This window comes from Cryptomeria japonica, chromosome 5 (assembly GCF_030272615.1).
Source record: "Cryptomeria japonica chromosome 5, Sugi_1.0, whole genome shotgun sequence".
Taxonomy (NCBI): domain Eukaryota; kingdom Viridiplantae; phylum Streptophyta; class Pinopsida; order Cupressales; family Cupressaceae; genus Cryptomeria; species Cryptomeria japonica.
Genome location: NC_081409.1, coordinates 800,058,579 through 800,079,543, shown reverse-complemented (window position 1 = coordinate 800,079,543; position 20,965 = coordinate 800,058,579). Strand labels below are relative to the sequence as shown.

At 36.4% G+C, this 20,965-nt stretch overlaps 1 protein-coding gene across 2 annotated transcripts in view; it reads right to left on the bottom strand.

Annotated features, from left to right (window-relative positions):
• Positions 1-20,104, bottom strand: part of LOC131075593 (mitochondrial import inner membrane translocase subunit TIM50) — a 120,499-nt gene extending 100,395 nt beyond the window's left edge. The window contains exons 1-2 of one of the 2 annotated variants that reach the window (XM_059221755.1): positions 19,880-20,103; positions 19,372-19,759 (exon numbers count right to left, since the gene is read on the bottom strand). In XM_059221755.1, coding sequence (XP_059077738.1) covers positions 19,372-19,675 — 304 coding nt within the window. In that variant the 5' untranslated portion in view covers positions 19,676-19,759; positions 19,880-20,103. Of the gene's footprint in view, positions 1-19,371 lie in introns of both variants that reach the window. The other variant, XM_058012447.2, reaches the window with a different exon arrangement.
• Positions 20,105-20,965: the final 861 nt, after the last annotated feature.

The window sequence follows — 20,965 nt, the reverse complement described above, 5'->3', positions numbered from 1 at the left end:
TTGTGAACCCAGTATAGGTTCTGCAATCCATCATTGGGCCACTGCCATCAAGTAGATTCTGATTGTCAATTGTGAATGGCATTCTAACGATGCAGTCCATTGCAAAATCCTTGGCAAAGTGCATCAGCACTGCATATTCCACATGCACCAAGATACTAAACCAGAAATCTGGACAGTCACATGCCCCACGAAACCTTTGAGAAGCATTTTCAATACACAGAGCCCTCCGTGCACCTTAGTTGACAGTGTGTTGCAATCCTCTTCTTTGATGGCCTTTAAACCTTCTCCCAACACCTTAGTCAACGCTTTGTGGTGACTCTCTTCTTCAATGACCTTTAAATCTTCTATAAATGTGGTGCATTAGAGAAAATGAGTGTGCTACCAAAGCCAATTTGTCAACCATATTTTGATGAAGGCCCCCATGTTATGTTCTCCAATACTTTTATGAATGGATTTGCTAGTTTTGCCAATTTATGGTCTTCTGCAAGAAATAATGAGATAGACTCCACTACCATGTTTGGGGTCCATCTAATATTTTGCAAACGTGACAACCTTCTTTTGAGTATTCCATGGAAGAAACGTTGACCTCGTTTTTTCATGTCAATTTCACTGTGTGATAAGAATGCATTTGGGTTGCCACCCTCTATCTATATCCATGAAATGGTAAATTTGAAACATAAAAAATAAAGTATATCATTTCTTATTCATCCATGAATATAACATATAGTATAGTATTAAGATTATTTTTACCATTGGAACAACAAACTCAAAATTCTCTAATAATCTCTGGCCATCTTTAACACAGCATGATTTCAGAGCATTTTAATTGTTTGAAGAACAGATTCTTTTGACTATGACATTTAAAAAAAAATTATCTTTTCAAAGTTACAAATGGGTAAATTACTAAATTTAGTTTATTTGAGGAATATCTATGTTGCTCCTATGTCTCATAGTTCAATATGCAGCACCTATATTGCTGCACAACGTTGCTTTAGAGCATACTTATCACAAATTTAAGTTATTCCCAAACAAAGATGTCTAAAACTAATAATTAACAATATGTTCAAAATTTATGTTCTCTGCATAGGAAAGCTTCATCATTGTAAGGTTTGATAATGTGCAAGCTAATAAATATCCTTCACTATTTTGGTGTGTTCACATGAATACAATTATGATACAGCTGCCATATTGCTTTTGTTCCTAGTAATAAACTTATTTTTTCAAATTTTTTATTTTAGTTGCTAGTTCCTTGGAATACCTCAAGGGGCACTCAAGCTGTTCGCTATGTATTGTATAATTTGTATGTTTTACATCCTGCCATAGCTACTCCAGCTAGGGTACATGAGTGACCAGCAGCAAAAGAATTATAATTATGCCATTATAGGTGCTTTTTACAGTCCATGATTTATATGCATCGTATTGTTATAGCGCTAACTTGTTTCCAATAAAATGCCTATAAATACTCACACATGGATTGCAGTGTGCCCTAAAGGGACAAAGTTTCTAAGAGTTGTGGATTGTAAGGGACAAGTGAAGGATGCACAACTTATTGCTGACATCCTGTGCATTAATAAAGTGGTCAGTATGAATATATATTTTGAACACCTTGTGTCATGCATTCATTCAACCTCATGCTACAGAAGTTGGGTACAAAAATAGATTGGATCAAACAAGTCTCTGCTGAAGCTGAAGAGATCCATATGTATAACAAACAACCACATTTTGTAGGCTATTTTTAGATCATTCTCACAACTGGAGCTACTGAAGATAATTCAAATTTCAGACAATACAATTTTTTATTGTATGTTTTACTTTAGAAATTTATTTGAAATAATTATATATTTATTTTCAAATAGGTTGCTGACACTAGATTTGCATCCAACACAATCGTCTTGAAACAACTTGTGAAGGTAGGATAGGAACTTTCTACCATGGTCATTAGCCAATCATGGGCCATATGAAGGCAAACCAACAGTACGAGGGCAGCAAATGTAAAGCAAATGATTCTCAATGACACTTGGTGGGGTCGTGCGGAATATCTTATTAGTTTCACCAAGCCCATCATGTGTATGATCCGCTTTACTAACATGAATAAGCAACACTTCGGTGAGGTTTATGATGCCATAGACTCAATGATTGAGAAGATGAAATCCATTATAAATGCAAAAGAGCAAGATCTTGAAGAAACCTTCTTCAAAGAGATGCAGTCAATTTGTGTTGAGTGATGAAACAAAATAACCACCCCACTCCATCCTCTTTCCTTCGCATTGACTCCCAGATATTATAGTGAAGAGATCCTTGCTATGCCAACAAGGATGCCACCATATTGTAATGCAAAAGTCAGTGAAGGGTTTAGATGCAATTACAAGGAAATTTGCTGATTTTGTAGCCTCCAATGGTCAAATTCCTTCTGATCTTCATGATAAGTATAGGAATGATGCTCATTCTTGGCAGTACATCAATGGCCACAAATTGCCATACCACCAAGTTCTTGCGATCAAAATTTTATCACAAGGTCTCTCTAAATTTGGTTGTCATTTAAAATTTTACCATTTGAAGCTAGTTTACAAAATTGTTAATTTAAAAACTCTATTGAGAGCTCCCTTTGCTTCAATAGGTTGCTAGTTCTTCTTCAGCTGAACAGAATTGGTGTACATACTCCTTCGTCCACTCAGTGAAACACAATTGATTAGCATCAAGCAAAGCAGAGGAGCTAGTTTACGTGTAATCCAACTTGCACCTTCTTACTGACAAAAATGATGAGTACAAGGGGCAACAAAGTTGTGGGTACAAGGGGCAACAAAGTTGTGGGATGCAGAACCGAAGCATATTTACTTGGATCTGTCTTTTGTTGCAGAATCTTCAGTTTTTAAGGAGTACAGTAAACATTATACTTTTAGTGCAATTGGCAATGGGGTTCCATCATCTAATGTTAATGGTGATCAGTATCTTGGTCTTGATGACTACCTATATGATGCTGATTACTAATTGTGTTAATTGAATGTTAAACAATGATTATCTATCATGACATTCAAGTTTGATCCTTTTAATATTAAAAATTGAAATTAAATTAATACATTATGTTTCAAAATTTGTAAATTGTAATGGTTTTGTTCAGCATGTGTGTGTGTGTGTGTACATGTACATATATGTATGTGTATATATATAAATATAACATATATATGTATATGCATGTGTGTGTATATATACGTATGTGTTTGTATATATATGCACACATATATATGTGTGTGTGTATATATAGTATATACACACCTATACATGTATATGTGTGTATATATAATATATGTATATGCATGTGTGTATATGTACACACATACATATAGATATATATATTTGTGTGTGTATACCCAAACCCCCCGAAAAAAAAAATCACACCGGCATATTGTACCCATGTACATGTACCTGTACTCAAATCGGCAACTTAGTTTCCAACAGTTGGTTTCATTTTGATTTTGCTATTCCAATGTGTGAGAAAATCGGAAAATTACAAAAAAGTTGAAATTCGACAAAATTCCTAGCACTAGGCAGAGGATAAATGGGATTTAGATTGTATTTGGCTGTTTTTTGAAATATGTTAAGCATTGTACAAGTATTAATTATAATTTTCTATTAATACAATATATTGTTTCACTTTCAAATTTGACATTTTAATTTTTTTATGTTAGAAGGTCATAATCTTTCAAATGTGACAAATTGATAACCAAAATAGACATGCATGTTTCTCGAAATGCATTCATTTATGTTGTTTTTGTATGCAATTATGTTTCTCTTTGCTAAGCTTTTGGAAAGTGCCAAGTTCAAGTCAAAAGCTTGAGCTGTCAACTCCATTGCAAGTCCAAGTTTTCCAGCTACACCTTAAACCTCAAAAGTTGCAGAAATCTTAATTCCACAATCACCATAAATTGCCCCAAGATGTGCTCAAAAGGAAATAAAATACAGAATAAAATCAAGTAGGATCAAACAGACAAAGTCGATGCTTCTTTGCAACATTTTCTCATTTCCCATTTTCCATAACAGAGCCACATGGAAGACCTCTAGCCTATCCCCATTTCTTCTAGGCTAAAGGGTAATAAGGGTAATGCAAGGGAAATCGTTTTAAATATTATTTTTAGTTGGGCCCAATAGTTTTTTATTTAAATAGCAACTTTAATAATATTGAAGTCCCAAGTTCCAGTCGAAATCTTGAGATGTCATATCCATTGCTAGTCCAAGTTTTCCAGCTACACCTTAAACCTCAAAAGTTACAGAAATCTTAATTCTACAATCACCACAAATCACCCCAAGATGTGCTCAAAAGAAATCAAATGCAGCTGTGAGTGAAAAATAAAATCAAGTAGGATCAAATAGACAAAGTTGATGCTTCTTTGCAGCATTTTGTCTTGTCCCATTTTCCATAACAGAGCCACACAAAAGACCTCTAGGCGGTCCCTATTTCTTGTAGGCTAAAGGGTAATGCAAGGGAAATAGTTTTTAATATTATTTGAAGTTGGACCAAATATTTTTTTATTCAGAGGGCAACTTTAATAATATTATTATTAAAATAAAAAGTGTTTTTTAACACTAATAAAACAAAAAGTATTTTTCTTACAATAAAATAAAAAGTATTTATTAATACTTAAGGAAATTGGTCCAAGGGCCCAATTGCAGCTCTCAAAAGGAGAGTGCTTGGCTTCATTTGGATCATCAAGTTTTATCATCCTTTTGCAATTCAATTTTCAGAATTTGTGTTTGGTGTTTAATTCACTTCTAAGGATGAATATTCTTGGTTGATTTGACGATCTTGAGGACAAAAGCCATCTAGGATTTTTACTATTTAAATTGGGGACGAAAACCCTCATCTCCAACATTGACAGTTTAATGTGAGATTTACATGTGTGCTAGGTGGATTACTTTCAAATTTGAAGGTTAGTGAATTGGAAGGTTTCATTGCAAATTTCACAATTTTTAAGTTTTCGATAGATTTGTTGCTACAATATGTTGAAATGGATAGCTAAGTTCAGATTATATTTTAATGATGCCTAGTGGCAATTAAAATATTAATCATATTGTAATAAGTTTAAGCGATTACATGTCTAATAGGGCTGGGCCCAAAATGAAAAGTGGTATAACTTGTAATTTATGTAGGCCCCAAATTGGGCGCCAAAAAGGGCAAACTTAAAATATGTAAAATGGCGGCAATCTTGTTAAAGCCGACTTGGGGAGAAAAACATGAACATGAAACTTGTATATAAACAAGATTCATTTTCACACTTCAAACACAATTTATCTTCATCAAGCAAATATACCATAAGCCTCATGCGAATTTAATCAGCGAACTTGGAAGGATAGAAAGCGATCTAAGTCTTCATATTGCTGCGAGTCTATCTGATCATTGAGCGAATCCATTGGGCAGCTTGCTGGGCAAATTGGTGTCCTTATACTTCAGCGGTCTTCTTCTCCAAGTGATGTCGATATTCTGCCCCCTCTAAAGATATACTACAGCTGCATATACTTGGTTTGAATCTACCCTAGATTGGCACTACAATCAGATAAGTAATCTGATATATACTATTCATGTAATCTGCTTATAAATAAAGGATCTGATCTGAATCTTTGATGCTGGGTTTTTCCTCCAAGAGGGAGGTTTTCCCAAGGTACTTGTGTCTTGTGTCTTGCACTTTATTGTTATTACTGCTTATTCTCAGTGTGATTATAATTTAATTAGTTAGATTAACATCTGATTGCTTAAATTTAACATCGTATCAGAGCTTTAGGTTCATTCAAATAATCAGATTATTAGTTGCCCTTCACTTTCAGTTTGCTGTTTTAGTTTTGCAAGATGGTTACAGGTCTGAAAGTAGAGGATAGACTTGAAGGTGCCCTCAATTTCACATCATGGAAGGTTCATGTCCTCCTTGCTCATGAAAAATTAGAGCTGTTACAATTTGTGGAAGATATGGATCTGACTGAACCTTCGGATCCGAAAGAGCTAAAGCAATTCAAGAAGAATGCCCTCAAAGCAAAGAAGTTCCTTATTGATTCTGTGAAGGATCATCTTGTTCTAGTCATCTCCAAATTGAAGACACCCCGAGAGATGTTCAAACATCTAGAAGGGATATATGAGATCAACAACATCAACCGGAAACTCACACTGAGGCAGCAACTTCTTCAAGTCAAAATGTGCAAAGGAGATTCGGTCATGTCCTTCTTCATGAAGATTTCAGAATTGAAGGACCAACTCAGCACCATTGGAAGCGAGGTTGTGGACAAGGATATTGTCATGATTGCGTTGAATGGTCTTCCCGACTCTTGGGATCCCTTCATTCAAAGCACAAGTGGAAGAGCTGAATTTCCTTCCTTCGATCGCCTCCGGTCAGATTGCATTCAAGAGGAGTCATGACTAGCTGCCAGAGAAATGCATAAAGGCTCTCATGGAGGAGATCAACATGTGCTTGCATCTCAACATGTCAGAAGAAAGGGAGGCCATTGGAAGAACAACAACTTCAAAAGAGATAGAGACCTCAAACCTCCAACTTTCGATTCAAGGAAGAAGCCAAGGGATCTCTCACGTGTCCGTTGCTTCAGATGCGACAAGTTTGGACATTATGCCAAAGAATGTCAGAATCAGCCCATGCAAGGAGAGGCCAACCTGAATGAAGTTGCAAACTTAGAGGACAGTGAAGACTACATCTTCATTTCTGCCTTGTCCAACAATGTGCCAACCAATAGCAACACTTGGTTAATCAACAATGGTGCATCTAGACACATCACGGGATATCAAGAGCATCTCTCAGACTTGATGGAGAAAGAGTGCAACCTTCATGTGGTAATTGGTGATGATGCTCGGTATTCGGTAAGAGGCTTTGGTAGCACTTCTTTAAATTTAGAATCTAGTATGTCTTTGCATCTTAGTGATATCTTATTTGTACCTGGAATTAAGAGGAATTTAATTTCTATTTCTGCTATAGAAGATAAAGGTTATCAAATAGCATTTTCTTAAGGTAAAGTACTTGCATGGCCTAAGAAATCTAGTATTAAATCTGCTCGTGTTATTGGAAATAGATATGATAGTTTGTATAAGCTTTCAGCTAACCCCATTCGAGCACTCATTCATGAAGCTCCTGAATCTAGCGAGCTATGGCATAGAAAGCTCGGTCATCTTCACTATCAGGCACTTCCTTCACTTGAAAAGATGGTTAAAGGTATGCCTAAACTTAATCAATCTCATGATGATGCTTGCAAAGGTTGTGCATTAGGTGTAGGGTTTCAAGCAGATCCGAAGCAAATATGAACTAACAATTATATGCAAAATTAAATACAAAAGATAAAGGAATAAAATAGAACACAGATAATATAGAGATTTAACGTGGTTCACCCAGAATGGGTTACGTCCACCATACACAGCCGTCCAATCCTTCTTATTATACTGCAAAAAAGTACATCAACATTACAATGCCTTAAGCATCCCAGCCGCTTATAACATGTGTTTTTAGGGCAACAAACAAAGTCGACCTTTTTAGGGTTTTATTACAATGTCGGTTTTCATCAACAAAAAAAAATGCAAAAAAAATCTTCACAGTGTACAATACTTTGCTGATCAGTCGCCACATATTAACAATCTCCCACTTGGAGACTGATCAGGCTCCACACCGAACAATCTCCCACTTGGAAACTGATACTACACGACACCACTGTACATGCAACATCCGCTAGATAAAACACTAGGACTCGACTGGTATAAATTCCACAATTATCAATCAAGAAGACCAACAGAAACTGATGAAGAAATCAGCTTCTCATGTGGAACTGCCTTCGTGAACATATCGGCAGGATTCTCACTTCTGTGAATCTTTTCAAGCCGTAACTGACCCTCCTCCAAAACAGTCCGGATGAAGTGGTACTTGAGCCGAATGTGCTTTGTCCTTGAATGAAAAGTAGAGTTCTTCGCAAGATGAATGGCACTCTGGCTATCAGTATACAATGGGCGATCCTCCTATGTCTGACCCAATTCCTCCAGAAAACATTGTAACCAAATCATCTCCTTGCTGGCTTCTGTAGCAGCAACATACTCAGCTTCAGTGGTTGAAAGTGCAACAACCTTTTGTAGCCTAGAAATCCAACTGACTACAGTTCCCCCTATAGTAAAAACATACCCTATAGTGCTCCTCCGTGAATCAATATCACCTGCCAGATCAGAGTCAACAAATCCACTCAAAGCAGCATTAGATCCTTTGGAACATAATGCCTTTGTAGTGGTTCCTTTCAAATACCGAAGGATCCATTTCACAGCATTCCAATGTTCCATACCCGGATTGCTCATAAACCTGCTCACAACTCCCACTGCATGTGCAATATCTGGCCTTGTGCATACCATTGCATACATCAGACTGCCAACAGCTGATGAATACGGGATGTTAGACATTTTCTTTACCTCTTCCTGTGCCTTTGGGCACATCTCCTTAGTCAATTTGAAATGACTAACCAAAGGTGTACTAACTGCTTTTGCATCCTGCATGTTAAATCTTTTCAACACCACCTTTATATACTCGCTTTGGGACAAATTCAAGGTTCTATTTTTTCTGTCCCGTATAATCCTCATACCCAGAATTTGCTTAGCTGCACCCAAATCCTTCATATCAAATGACCTGGCTAATTTATGTTTAAGATCATTTATGTGTTGCATGTTAGACCCAACAACAAGCATGTCATCAACATAAAGCAACATGATAATATAACTGTCATTATCCAGTCTCTTAAAATATACACAATGATCAAAATGACATCTATGATAACCGTGTTCACCCATGAAGCTATCAAATTTTAAATACCATTGTCGGGGTGCTTGCTTTAGGCCATACAAACTTTTCTTCAACCTGCACACCAAGTTCTCCTTACCTTTGACCTCATATCCCTGTGGTTGCAACATGTAAATTTCCTCCTCCAAATCCCCATGGAGAAAAGCTGTTTTCACATCTAATTGTTCAAGATGTAAATCATCTGCAACCACAAGACTAAGTACAGTTCTAATTGAAGTCATTTTTACAACTGAAGAAAATATTTCATCATAATCTATACCCTTTTTCTGTGCAAAACCTTTTACCACAAGTCTGGCCTTATATCTTTTCTGACCTCCTTCCTCCTCCTTCAACCGATAAACCCATTTGTTAGGCAAGGCTCTTTTTTCTGCAGGTAAAGGGACTAAGTCCCAAGTCTTATTTTTCATCAAGGAGTCCATCTCCCCTTTCATGCCTAGCTCCCACTGTTGTTTGGCATCCACCTACATTGCTTCTTCATATTCTTCTGGTTCACCAGAATCAGTTAATAATATAGAATACAAAGAAGAAGAAAATCTTTCAGGGGGTCTACTTGACCTCGTAGAACGTCTAACACTTGCAGGAGTTTGTGGGACATTCTGTTGTTGCTGAGCATCAGGTACCTGTGGCATTTTATTTTCAGGAATCTCATCCAATACCACATATTCTTGCTTGTCCTGTTCATGCTTCTTTTCCTGCATCTGTTCTTTATACATAACCTTCTCATTTTATATAACATCTCTACTTCTAGTTATTTTCTTATTTTCAAAATCCCATAATCGATAGCCATATTCATCTATCCCATATCCAATGAAGGTACATTTCTGAGATTTAGCATCAAGCTTAGTTATGTTTTCTTTATCAACATGGACAAAAACTTCACAACCAAAGGTTTTCAGAAAAGAATAATTTACCTTTTTACCAGTCCATGCCTCCTCTGGAATACCACCATCCAAAGGGGTTGAAGGTCCTCTATTTATCAAATAGACAGCAATATGTACAGCATCTGCCCAAAAATGTAAGGGCAATCCAGCATGCAATCTCATGCTCCTCGCGCGTTCCATGATAGTCCTATTCATTCTCTCTGACACACCATTTTCCTGTGGAGTTCCTGGAACTGTCTTCTGCTTTCTAATACCATTTAAGGAGCAGTAATCTTCAATGCCTTGCTGCAATACTCACCTCCATTATCCGATCTGAGACACTTCAACCTTTTTCCTATCTCATTCTCAACCAAAGCTTTCCATTTCTTAAAAGTTTCAAAAACATCTGATTTTTGTTTTAGGAAATATACCCATGTTTTTCTAATTGAGTCATCAATAAAAATAACATAATAACAAGAGCCACCAAGAGATGATACCTGAGTCGGTCCCCATACATCTGAATGCACAAGCTCTAACTTCTCACTCTTCTTCTCTTTCCCAACCTTGAGAAATCTGACTCTTTTCTGTTTGCCATAAACACAGTTTTCACAGAACTCTAAATCAATCTTCTTTAGTCCTGGCAATAGATTTTTAGAGTGTAGGATTTTCATCCCTTTCTCACTGATGTGCCCAAGCCTATGGTGCCACATTATCGAATCTGTTCTTGCAACATCTATTGTTGTTGTCCCTGCAATAACTTTATTTGTAGCAGCTAAGGTAGAGTAAGTGTTACCAATACACATATATAATGTGCCTACCTTCGCACCTTTAGCTACTACTAATGATCCTTTACTGACCTTCCAGATACTGTTCGAGAAGGTAACTATGCAACCTTCACTACCTAGTTGCCCAGCAGAAATTAAATTTCTTCTTAAGTTAGGAACATGTCTTACCTCCTCCAGAAACCAATCATTACCATTCTGCAACTTGATCTTTATCTTTCCTTTTCCAACAATTTGACAGGGTTCATCATCACCCAAATACTCCTGTCCAAAATCACCTTCAACATAATCTAGAAAATATTTTCTATGGGGTGTAGCATGAAATGAAGCCCCAGAATATATTACCTAGGAATCATTAACATTATCCAAACATAAGATTAAAGCATCTTGTGAAGTATTACTTGCAATATTAGCTTCCTTAATGTTGTTTTCATTTTTGTCTCCTTTGTTTTTCCGAGACCAACAGTCTTTCTTTAGATGACCAAGCTTTCCGTAGTACCAGCAATCTTTCTTTCCTCTAGATTGAGAGCGTCATTTCTTTGACTTCCCTCGTGACTTCTCATTCCAAGGGCCTTTTCCTCTTTCCTTTGATCTTCCTCTATTGTCCACATTCAAAACACTACTTGATGATGTTGGAGTCTCACCTGTGCTTTTCCTTCGCATTTCCTCACTTAGGATAACACCAACAATATCATCAGATACCGAAGTATTTTTTCCAGAGACAGAGTTACTTACAGCCATAACCAAGCTATTCCAGCTTTCTGGCAAAGAACATAAAATCAAGAGAGCCCTAACCTCTTCTGCAAAAGTAATTTTTACCGAAGACAATTGACTGGTAATTGTATTAAATTCATTTAAGTCTCCGCTACAGATCCTCCCTCACTCATTTTCAAATTAAACAAACGCTTCATAAGAAATACCTTATTCGAAGCCGAGGGTTTCTCATACAGCTTAGCCAATGTCGCCATTAAATCTACAGCCGTTTTTGCTTCTATTATATTGAAAGCTACAGACGGTGCAAGGCACAATCGAATGGATCCCAATGCCTTTCTATCTAAAATGTCCCATTTTTCATCTGACATTGTGGTCGCTTTCTTTGCCTTTCCTTCTAATGGCCGCCACAAATCCTTTTGATACAGGTAATCCTCCATCTGCATTTTCCATAACTGATAATTCTGGCCGTTAAACTTTTTGACCTTGAATTTGGAATCCTCCATTGCTCCCACTCAAATCTGAAAGTCCTGCCAATTTATAGAAAACCTCGCTCTGATACCAATTGTTAGGGTTTCAAGCAGATCCGAAGCAAATGTGAACTAACAATTATATGCAGAATTAAATACAAAAGATAAAGGAATAAAATAGGACACAGATAACACAGAGATTTAACGTGGTTCACCCAAAATGGGTTACGTCCACCATACACAGCCGTCCAATCTTTCTTATTATCCAGCAAAAAAGTACATCAACATTACAATGCCTTAAGCATCCCAACCGCTTATAACATGCGTTTTTAGGGCAACAAACAAATTTGGCCTTTTTAGGGTTTTATCACAATGTCGGTTTTCATCAACAACAAAAAACGGCAAAAAAAAATCTCCATAGTGTACAATACTTTGCTGATCAGTCACCACGTATCAACATTAGGTAAGAACACTAAAAGTCCATTTCATAAAAGTGAAAGTAGAGCTAAAGAAAAATTAGCACTTGTTCATTATGATCTATGTGGACCAATGTATGTTCCTTCACCTAGCGGATTTCTATACTATGTTACATTTATAGATGATTTTTCTAGAAAGACTTGGATTTACTTTCTAAAATCTAAAGAATCTGATGAAGTGTTAAGTAGGTTTAAAGAATTTAAAGCTCTAGCTGAAAATATGTCTGGTAAAAGAATTAAAGTGTTAAGATCTGACAATGGAGGTGAATACACCATAAGTAGCTTCAATGACTTTTGTGTAGAAACAGGAATTAAGAGGGAGTTTTGCGTTCCCTACAATCCTCAGCAAAATGGTGTAGTTGAACGAAATAATAGAACCATCGTTGAAGCTGCTAAAGCTATGATTCACGATCAGGACCTGCAGACCTTCTTATGGGCTGAAGCATCCAAGGCTGTTGTGTACATTCAGAATAGATGTCCTCACCTTGTCTTGAAGAACATAACTCCCGAGGAAGCTTTCACAGGAGTCAAACCAGATATCAACCACCTAAGGATCTTTGGGAGTCTTGTCTATGTTCATGTGCCAAAGGAAAAGAGGACTAAGTTAGAGCATTCCGCGAAGAAGGGTATCCTTGTTGGGTATAGTGAATCTTCCGAGGCATTTCACATCTACATTCCTGGTCAAAGGTACATTGAGGTAAGCAGCGATGTCACCTTTGAAGAAAATATTGCTTTCAAGAAATCTAAAGGTTCTCTTATTGATAATGATAAAGAAGTTAATGATAATCAAAATGTGGATATTGATACTAACCTTGAGATTCAGAGGGAGCTTATTGAGCCTCCTGAACCTATTGAGCATGATGATCCTCCTGAGCCTCTGGTTCCAACTGATCGACCTAGAGATATTGCGGTTAGCAAGAAAAGACCACTTTGGGTTAGAAGCACAATTCAAGATGCAGAAACGTTTGCAGCTCCTAGTGGCACTTTCAGAGAAAGTAAGAGACCTCAGAAGCTCTCTAACTATGTTGCAATGATCTGCAACATCATTGAGGCTGAACCATCCAACACAGAAGAAGCTATGAACCAGCAAGCTTGGAAGTTAGCTATGGACGAAGAGTATCAATCCATCATCAAGAATGATGTCTGGGATGTTGTGCCTAGACCTAAAGGTAAGTCTGTTGTTTCTTCCAAATGGTTGTTTAAAATTAAACATGTTGCTGATGGTAGTATAGAGAAATATAAAGCTAGATTTGTGGCTCGTAGTTTTTCTCAAAAGGAAGGCATAGATTATGAAGAAACATTTGTTCCTGTTACTAGATATACTTCTATTAGAACTATTATAGCTATTGTTGCAGCCAAAGGTTGGAAATTACATCAAATGGATGTAAAGATTGCCTTCCTTAATGGTGTTATTGAGGAAGAAGTCTATATTGAACAACCTGAAGGTTATGAGATTCATAATAGAGAAACTAATGTGTGCAGATTAAAGAAAGCTCTCTACGGCCTCAAGCAAGCTCCTAAAGCTTGGTATGAAAGAATTGATAAGTACTTAGTCAGTCTAGGATTTTATAGGAATGATGCTAACCCTAACATTTACTTTTAAAGTATTTAATAGTGAAATGCTAATTTTGGTGCTATATGTTGATGATTTATTTCTAACTGGTGAAGATAGTCTCATCATTAGGTGTAAGAAAGAATTAGCTACTGAATTTGAAATGAAGGATCCAAGTCTAATGCATTACTTTCTAGGGTTAGAAGTGTGACAAAGACCTAATGAAATTATTCTAAGTCAAGGCAAATATACTATTGATATATTGAAAAGATTTGGTATGATGGATTGTAAACCTATGACTACTCCTATGGAAACTAACTTGAAGAAGTAGAGTATTTCTGAAGCTAACTCTGATTTTGCAGATCCTTCAGAGTACAGGCAGTTGATTGGATCCTTGATGTATCTAGTCAACACTAGACCACATATTTGCTATGCAGTGAGTGCACTTAGCCAATTCATGAACCAACCAAAGCATGTTCACTTGGTGGCAGCCAAGCACATCCTGAGATACTTGCATGGAACAATTGGCTATGGGCTGAAGTATCCAATCAACACAGTAATCAATTTGGAAGGCTACTCTGATTCTGATTGGGCTGGAAGTGTTACTAACAGAAAAAGCACTTCAAGAATCTATTTCAGCTTGGGTTCCGCTATGATCTCTTGGGCCAGTAGGAAACAATCCTCAGTTGCATTAAGTAATGCAGAAGCGTAACACATTGCTTCAAGTGTGGCAACTAGAGAAGCAGTTTGACTTCGCAAGCTTCTTGCTAGGTTGTTTGGACAACCTTGGAAATCCAGTGTTATTTATTGTGATAATCAGAGTTGTATTAAAATGTCTAACAATCCCGTGTTTCATGACAGGTCAAAACATGTGGAAACTCATTATCACTATGTGCGTGATATGGCACAAAGAGGTGCCATCCAGCTGAAATATAGCAGCACTGATGAACAGGTTTCAGATGTTCTCACCAAGCCTCTAGCTCGAGTGAAGTTTGAGTACTTCAGAGAGAAGCTTGGAATTGTGGAGAACACGACATTAATTGAGAGGGAGTCTCAATCTCAATAATGCAATTTAGTTTGCATCCTCCACCCTCTGCAGGCAATGCAAGGTGGAGTCACCCTCTGCGGGCAATGCAAGGTGACAGTATTGTTGAGGTGAAAGACCTCTTCCACCCTCACCTCTTCCACCCTCTGCGGGCAATGTAAGGTGGATCCATCCTCTGCGAGCAATGCAAGATGGGAAGTTTTGTTGGTTTCTAACAGGTCACCCTTCATCCTCTGCGGGCAATGTAAGATGAAGAGGTTCATGATGTATTATTACAATATGTGATAGCTTGTTATAATCCTCCCTAGCTAAGAGGGAGTGTTGAAATGGATAGCTAAGTTCGGATTATATTTTAGTGATGTCTAGTGGCAATTAAAATACTAATCATATTGTAATAAGTTTAAGCGATTACATGTAATGAAACATGGTATAACTTGTAATTTATGTAGGCCCCAAATTGGGCACCAAAAAGGGCAAACTTAAAATATGTAAAATGGCGGCAATCTTGTTAAAGCCAACTTGGGGGGAAAAACATGAACATCATTCTTGTATATAAACAAGATTCATATTCACACTTCAAACACAATTTATCTTCATCAAGCAAATATACCATAAGCCTCATGCAAATTTAATCAGCGAACTTGGAAGGATAGAAAGCGATCTAAGTCTTCATACTACTGCGAGTCTATCTGATCATTGAGCGAATCCATTGGGCAGCTTGCTGGGCAAATTGGTGTCCTTATACTTCAGCGATCTTCTTCTCCAAGTGATGTCGATATTCTGCCCCCTCTAAAGATATACTACAGCTGCATATACTTGGTTTGAATCTGCCCTAGATTGGCACTACAATCAGATAAGTAATCTGATATATACTGTTCATGTAATCTGCTTATAAATAAAGGATCTGATCTGAATCTTTGATGCTGGGTTTTTCCTCCAAGAGGGAGGTTTTCCCAGGGTACTTGTGTCTTGTGTCTTGTGCTTTATTGTTATTACTGCTTATTCTCAGTCTGATTATAATTTAATTAGTTAGATTAACATCTGATTGCTTAAATTTAACACATTAATCAGCATTTTTTGTCAAGTTTCAAGTTTACATGTCGCTACAGTGATATCAGCATTTTTGGGGAATAATTCTTCATCATTAGTGCAGTGACCAACATATACAACCATCAACTTGAGTATACCAGCATTGAGAAGGTGAAATCATCATCATATGTTGCACATTTCACAGATCTAGTGATAGTGCTGTCACTTTGGAGGGTTTTTCATCATTTATTGTCACAACAACATTTCCAACCACTTTTTGTGGCAGCGCCCCATTGCTGTTGGAGGGCAGATCTGCCCTGACTATTGCTGTTTTTATTTGTTTCTAGACCTTATTTGGGTGCACCTGCATTAGAGGAGGTTACAAGAACACTTTGGGAAAGTGACATCAATATCTTTTACTGTTTACGAATATTTAATTAATTATTATTAAATTTTGAAAGGTTTAGGATTGCTGTGCAGCCTCTAATTTACCGGGCACCTCAAAGTAATTGCAGGAACTTGCAGCAAGGAGTCCCTAACTCGAACTCAATCTAAGCTTGCAGCAAGTCCATACCCAAGTTGCTTGGATCCTGCAAAAACTCACAAGTTGCAAAGTACTGGTGAGTTCTGAAACTAAGATTCTAGTTATCCTATATGTTATGAAGTTTGGACTTGCAACATCTCTCATGATACTTGAAACAAAATTCAACAATTCCAAAAGCCTCTTATAACTACTACACTCAAAATAAAGTATAATACTCCATACCAATTTCTCTTGATTGAAGTGGCTTGTACTTCATTGGGGTCTAAAGCAACGATTATACGCTTGGAATATAACAGGAGTTGTTTGGCTTAAATGGTTATAGAATCCATGTTATCACTTCTTACACAAGGGGTGACCATCATAGATTGAGAAAAAGGTGGGATAAAGACACTGAAGCTTCACGTGAATATTGGAATATAGAGATGAAAATCTAATCAACAACATTGATAAAACTAAAGCTTGCATCCAATGAAGTTCAAGAACAAAAATGGAATGATAATGACATTAACTGCTAATAAAAGAAAGTTGAAGTATTATAAAACTTTACTGATCTTAGTTTGACTAGCCAAAATTAATTTCTTTTGAAAGTAAAATGAATATTACTAAATTAAACATTACTAGTTATGAGCCACATTGTGAAAATAGATGTTAGACCAACCTAAACTCTATACGGCATGCAAATTTGTAAAACATACAATGCTAACGAAGTTGAAGACAAACAGCATTTCCTTTCAAATTGCTCTACCCTTAATATTTATTATTGTGAGAAGCAAATTCATCTAATTTAACAACACAAATAAGATTCAAAACTTCTAGATTACAAAAAACAAAATAACTTGAGTAACTTCCATGTTCAAATAGTGTTATATTATTAGAAATAACTTCTCGTCTCATTTCTCCATTAATATGCATATAAATAGCTACCATTATACACCTCTGTTCTCTTTTAGGGCATTCTAGACACATGATGGCTCAAAGGAAACAGAAGAAAGATAAAGAGTGCAATGTCAAAAACAATTGCAAGGATAATTCTTACCCGTGATGAGTTAGGGGACATAGATAACCAAAGGGATGGTTATAACAACTAAGAAAAGCTGCAGCAATACATTGTCCAACAAAGTGAAAGACACTAAAATCAAAAATGTATAACCATACGATGCTTTCTAATAGTTCCTAAAATCAATAATCTAAAGAATGTCAAAATCTGTTGTCATCGTCATCAATCAGCCCATATGTATGTTAAATGCAAAAAGAGGGCTGCCACCAAGTTCTTTGCCAAGTGCTAAATGAAAAAGTTAAGTCATTGTCAATAGACCCATATGTATGTTAAATTCAGAAAAAAAAGACTACCACAGAGTTTGTCACCAAGTTCTCCAAAACAGACTAGTTAAATTAGTGAAATCAGCAAGTTTAGTCACTAAGTAGCTCCCATCAAGACCTTCCCCTGTACTAGACACTCTAGAAGACTTGTTTTGAAAGGAACGACACTTGAAAATAGTTGCAGAGCATTCCAAAAGAGATTCTTGGGCAACCCTCCAGTGTTTCTTGTGACTTGTTTAAACCTCCAAGGGAAGTAATTGGAATTAGTTTCACCTTGGTGTTTTCTTAAGAAGTTAGCTGAGTTAAGCTTATACTGCTCCAACCTGTCATAGTCAGAGGATTTTTTATGTGATTAAGGAAATGTTAGAAGTAGAACAAATGCAAGGCTTTTGTGGTATTTAAGCATTGTTGTTTCTGCAAGAAAAGTCCATGAAAGCCTCTAGAAGGCACTAAACCATTCTCATAGCTTATAAAATAGTGGCTTAAGGAGGAGATCCCTCGCTCGAGAGTTTTCTCCCATTCTGGGTTTCTCCAGATCAATTGTTGTTGTCTACCTCATTTTATGTGTATTTCTATGCTCTCCCCATTGATTCTACATGTTTCCATTCAGGTTGACCATGCTTAACAACATCAAATTTAGGGCATAGGGACTCTATTTCATTGCACACAAGACAACCTAATCAGTCAGAGCACGTTAAGTTGAGAAAGATCATGTCGATGAATTAGGTAGTGGAATATCCACATTAATTGTATCCTTTTAAGCTACCTTGCCCTAGGTTTGATGAATTATGCACTCACTATAAATGCTATAATGATGCTAAAAAGCTTGCGCTTGTAAGCTTTTCCAGTATTGTTTTAATCAATCAAAGCACGTTAAGGTTGAGAAAGATTCATGTTGATGAATTAGGTTGTGGAATATCCACCCTAATTGTGGATCACCAAGTGCAGAACCAATAGAATCCTTTAAGTTTCCTTGTCCTAGGTTCATATCTATGTCTTCTCAAGCAGTATATTCTTATCTTATGCGCTCACTAGAAAAGATATAATGATACTAAAAAGCCATTTTTAATTTTCCAGTTTTTTGTGTGATGTAAATTGTGCAAAATAGTTCTATAGTTGTAGCCACTAGCTACGTTGTTAGAACAGCTAGTTATGTCAGCAGATTTATGTTTTTTCTTCAGATTTGTTAATCTAGGGTTTCAGCTGAGGGCTTCTCCAAAAGCTGAAGCTAATTTCCAATGGGTTTGTACACTGAGAACGCTTATTTCCAATGGGTTTATAAGCTGAGAATGCTTACAAATCAGAAGACGTTAAATAGAAAAATGCTGGTATCAGAAGACTTCCAGCAGTGTCTTTTCAGATATTAGCAGCAGAATTGCATGGAAATGGAAACAGTATCAAATACAGATACAGCAAATTTTCAAGATCCCTTGATGCAGATACGGCTAGACACACAAAATATAAAAACATACATATATTCAATTACTTCTAAGGTATTTATAAGGGTACAGCACATTAGAATATAAATGTTAATATATTAATTTATATGTCTTTTGGTTTTTAGATTTTAGTTGATAATATTTATTTTGTAATATTACATTCATGTCTCATGATTTCAACATGCGTGAAAGAGAACAATTTTTTTTTTGTATAATTTTTTAAATTTAAAAATTTTGAATGTTTTTTCATAAACCCTAAACCAGAGACGGTAGTAGATGGTGTGTTAGTAGATGGATTACAGGAAGTATGAATAAATGCAAACTGACCATAAGTAGCATAGCCAGCAGTGGCTATGGCAGCAGTGGAGGCAGCACTGAGAAAGAATTTGAAAAAGCTCCATGCTCGTTGATTCGCTGATGATGGTGACGCCTTCGACGGTGATGATGATGAGGCGGAAGAGGAAGAGGAAGAGGAGGCGGCCTCGTTGGAGCCATCAATGGTAGAGGCGTAAGCAGAAGGAGAAGGAGATGAGGGAGCCGCTGCAGAGAGTGGGCGCATAAGACCATGATCATTGCTTGCAATCGCGCGAATGTTAGAATGCCTCATCATGGAGTTCACAACGCGATACATTTTGAAAGGTGCGAAACGGCGGAGAGACTTTGCAGAGGTATTAGCTGAGTCTGGTAGAGCTGTTGGAGGTTTTGCAGAGCACCACTAAATTTCATGCAAAACATAAACAAGGGCAATGGGTTTACTGCAGGATAAAATTATTAAAACGCGATAGATGAAATATTATTAATTGGTCGGTAGGCTAGGTATTCAATATTCTCACACCGGAATTTTTTCACGCCTTAATCTTTTTCCGACGGTTTCCTGGACTCGTGCCGGGAAACAGCAGAAGCGAGCAGCACCAGCACCGATTTTTTCTTCTCCTTTCGCGCTTGAATCCTAAGCAGAAGTCGGCTTGTCCAAAATCGAGCACTTGCAGAACTCTGTCGCCAAGGCCGGCAAACTCTGTTGATTAAAGAGCCACATACAAAACTAAGCTATTAATTACTAAGCTATTAATTAGCGCTTACACTGAAAGGAGGTGCAATGGTTAGCCATAGTAAAACATATTTTCTATTTTATTTATTAAGCTGAACAATTGTGAAGGTGGTATAGATATGAAGTAAATAGAGTAATATGAATAAATTGTGAAATAGGGTTTTAAAAAACAATTTACAAGTTTGGAATTTTTGAAAATAGAAGTAGTTGCAAGGGGCAATAGCTAGTTGTTTATTGAATGGTGAAGCTCTATCATCTTGTTGTAATGGTTTTATAAGTTATTTTATTTTTGTTGCAATTACAAAGCTACATTAATTCTATCCTTATTAAAAAAATTGTCCCTTAAATTTTAATTAACTAAAAGCTACAAACAAAAGTTTTCTTCATTAAAAGTTACATAAATAAAGTGTAGCCACATAAATCTGTCTAGTTTAATTAAATAAATATTTCTTATTTATTTGATTAAAAATCCACTAAGCCATCAGTTAATTAAATTAATATTTAATTAATTCATCTTCAAACACTCTCTTATTAATTAAATAAATTATTCAATTTATTTTAATTAATTCATTAAACCAAATTCACAATCAATTAAATGAATAAATCATATTTATTTCATTTAATCCCCTTTTCCTCTTTTAAATAAATTAAATAAAACATTTATTTAAAATCATTTATCCCCTCCACTTGCATTTTCCTACAAATGCAACTTGCACACATAAATTGAAATAAATTAATTTTATTTTAATTAAAATCTTATTTTCCCTCACCCACCAAATCCACTTGCAAGCCTAAACCCCTTCTAGATTCTTCTAACCCCTTCCTAATTACCCTAATTCATCCCCTAATTATTGTCACAATTCTAAACAATTT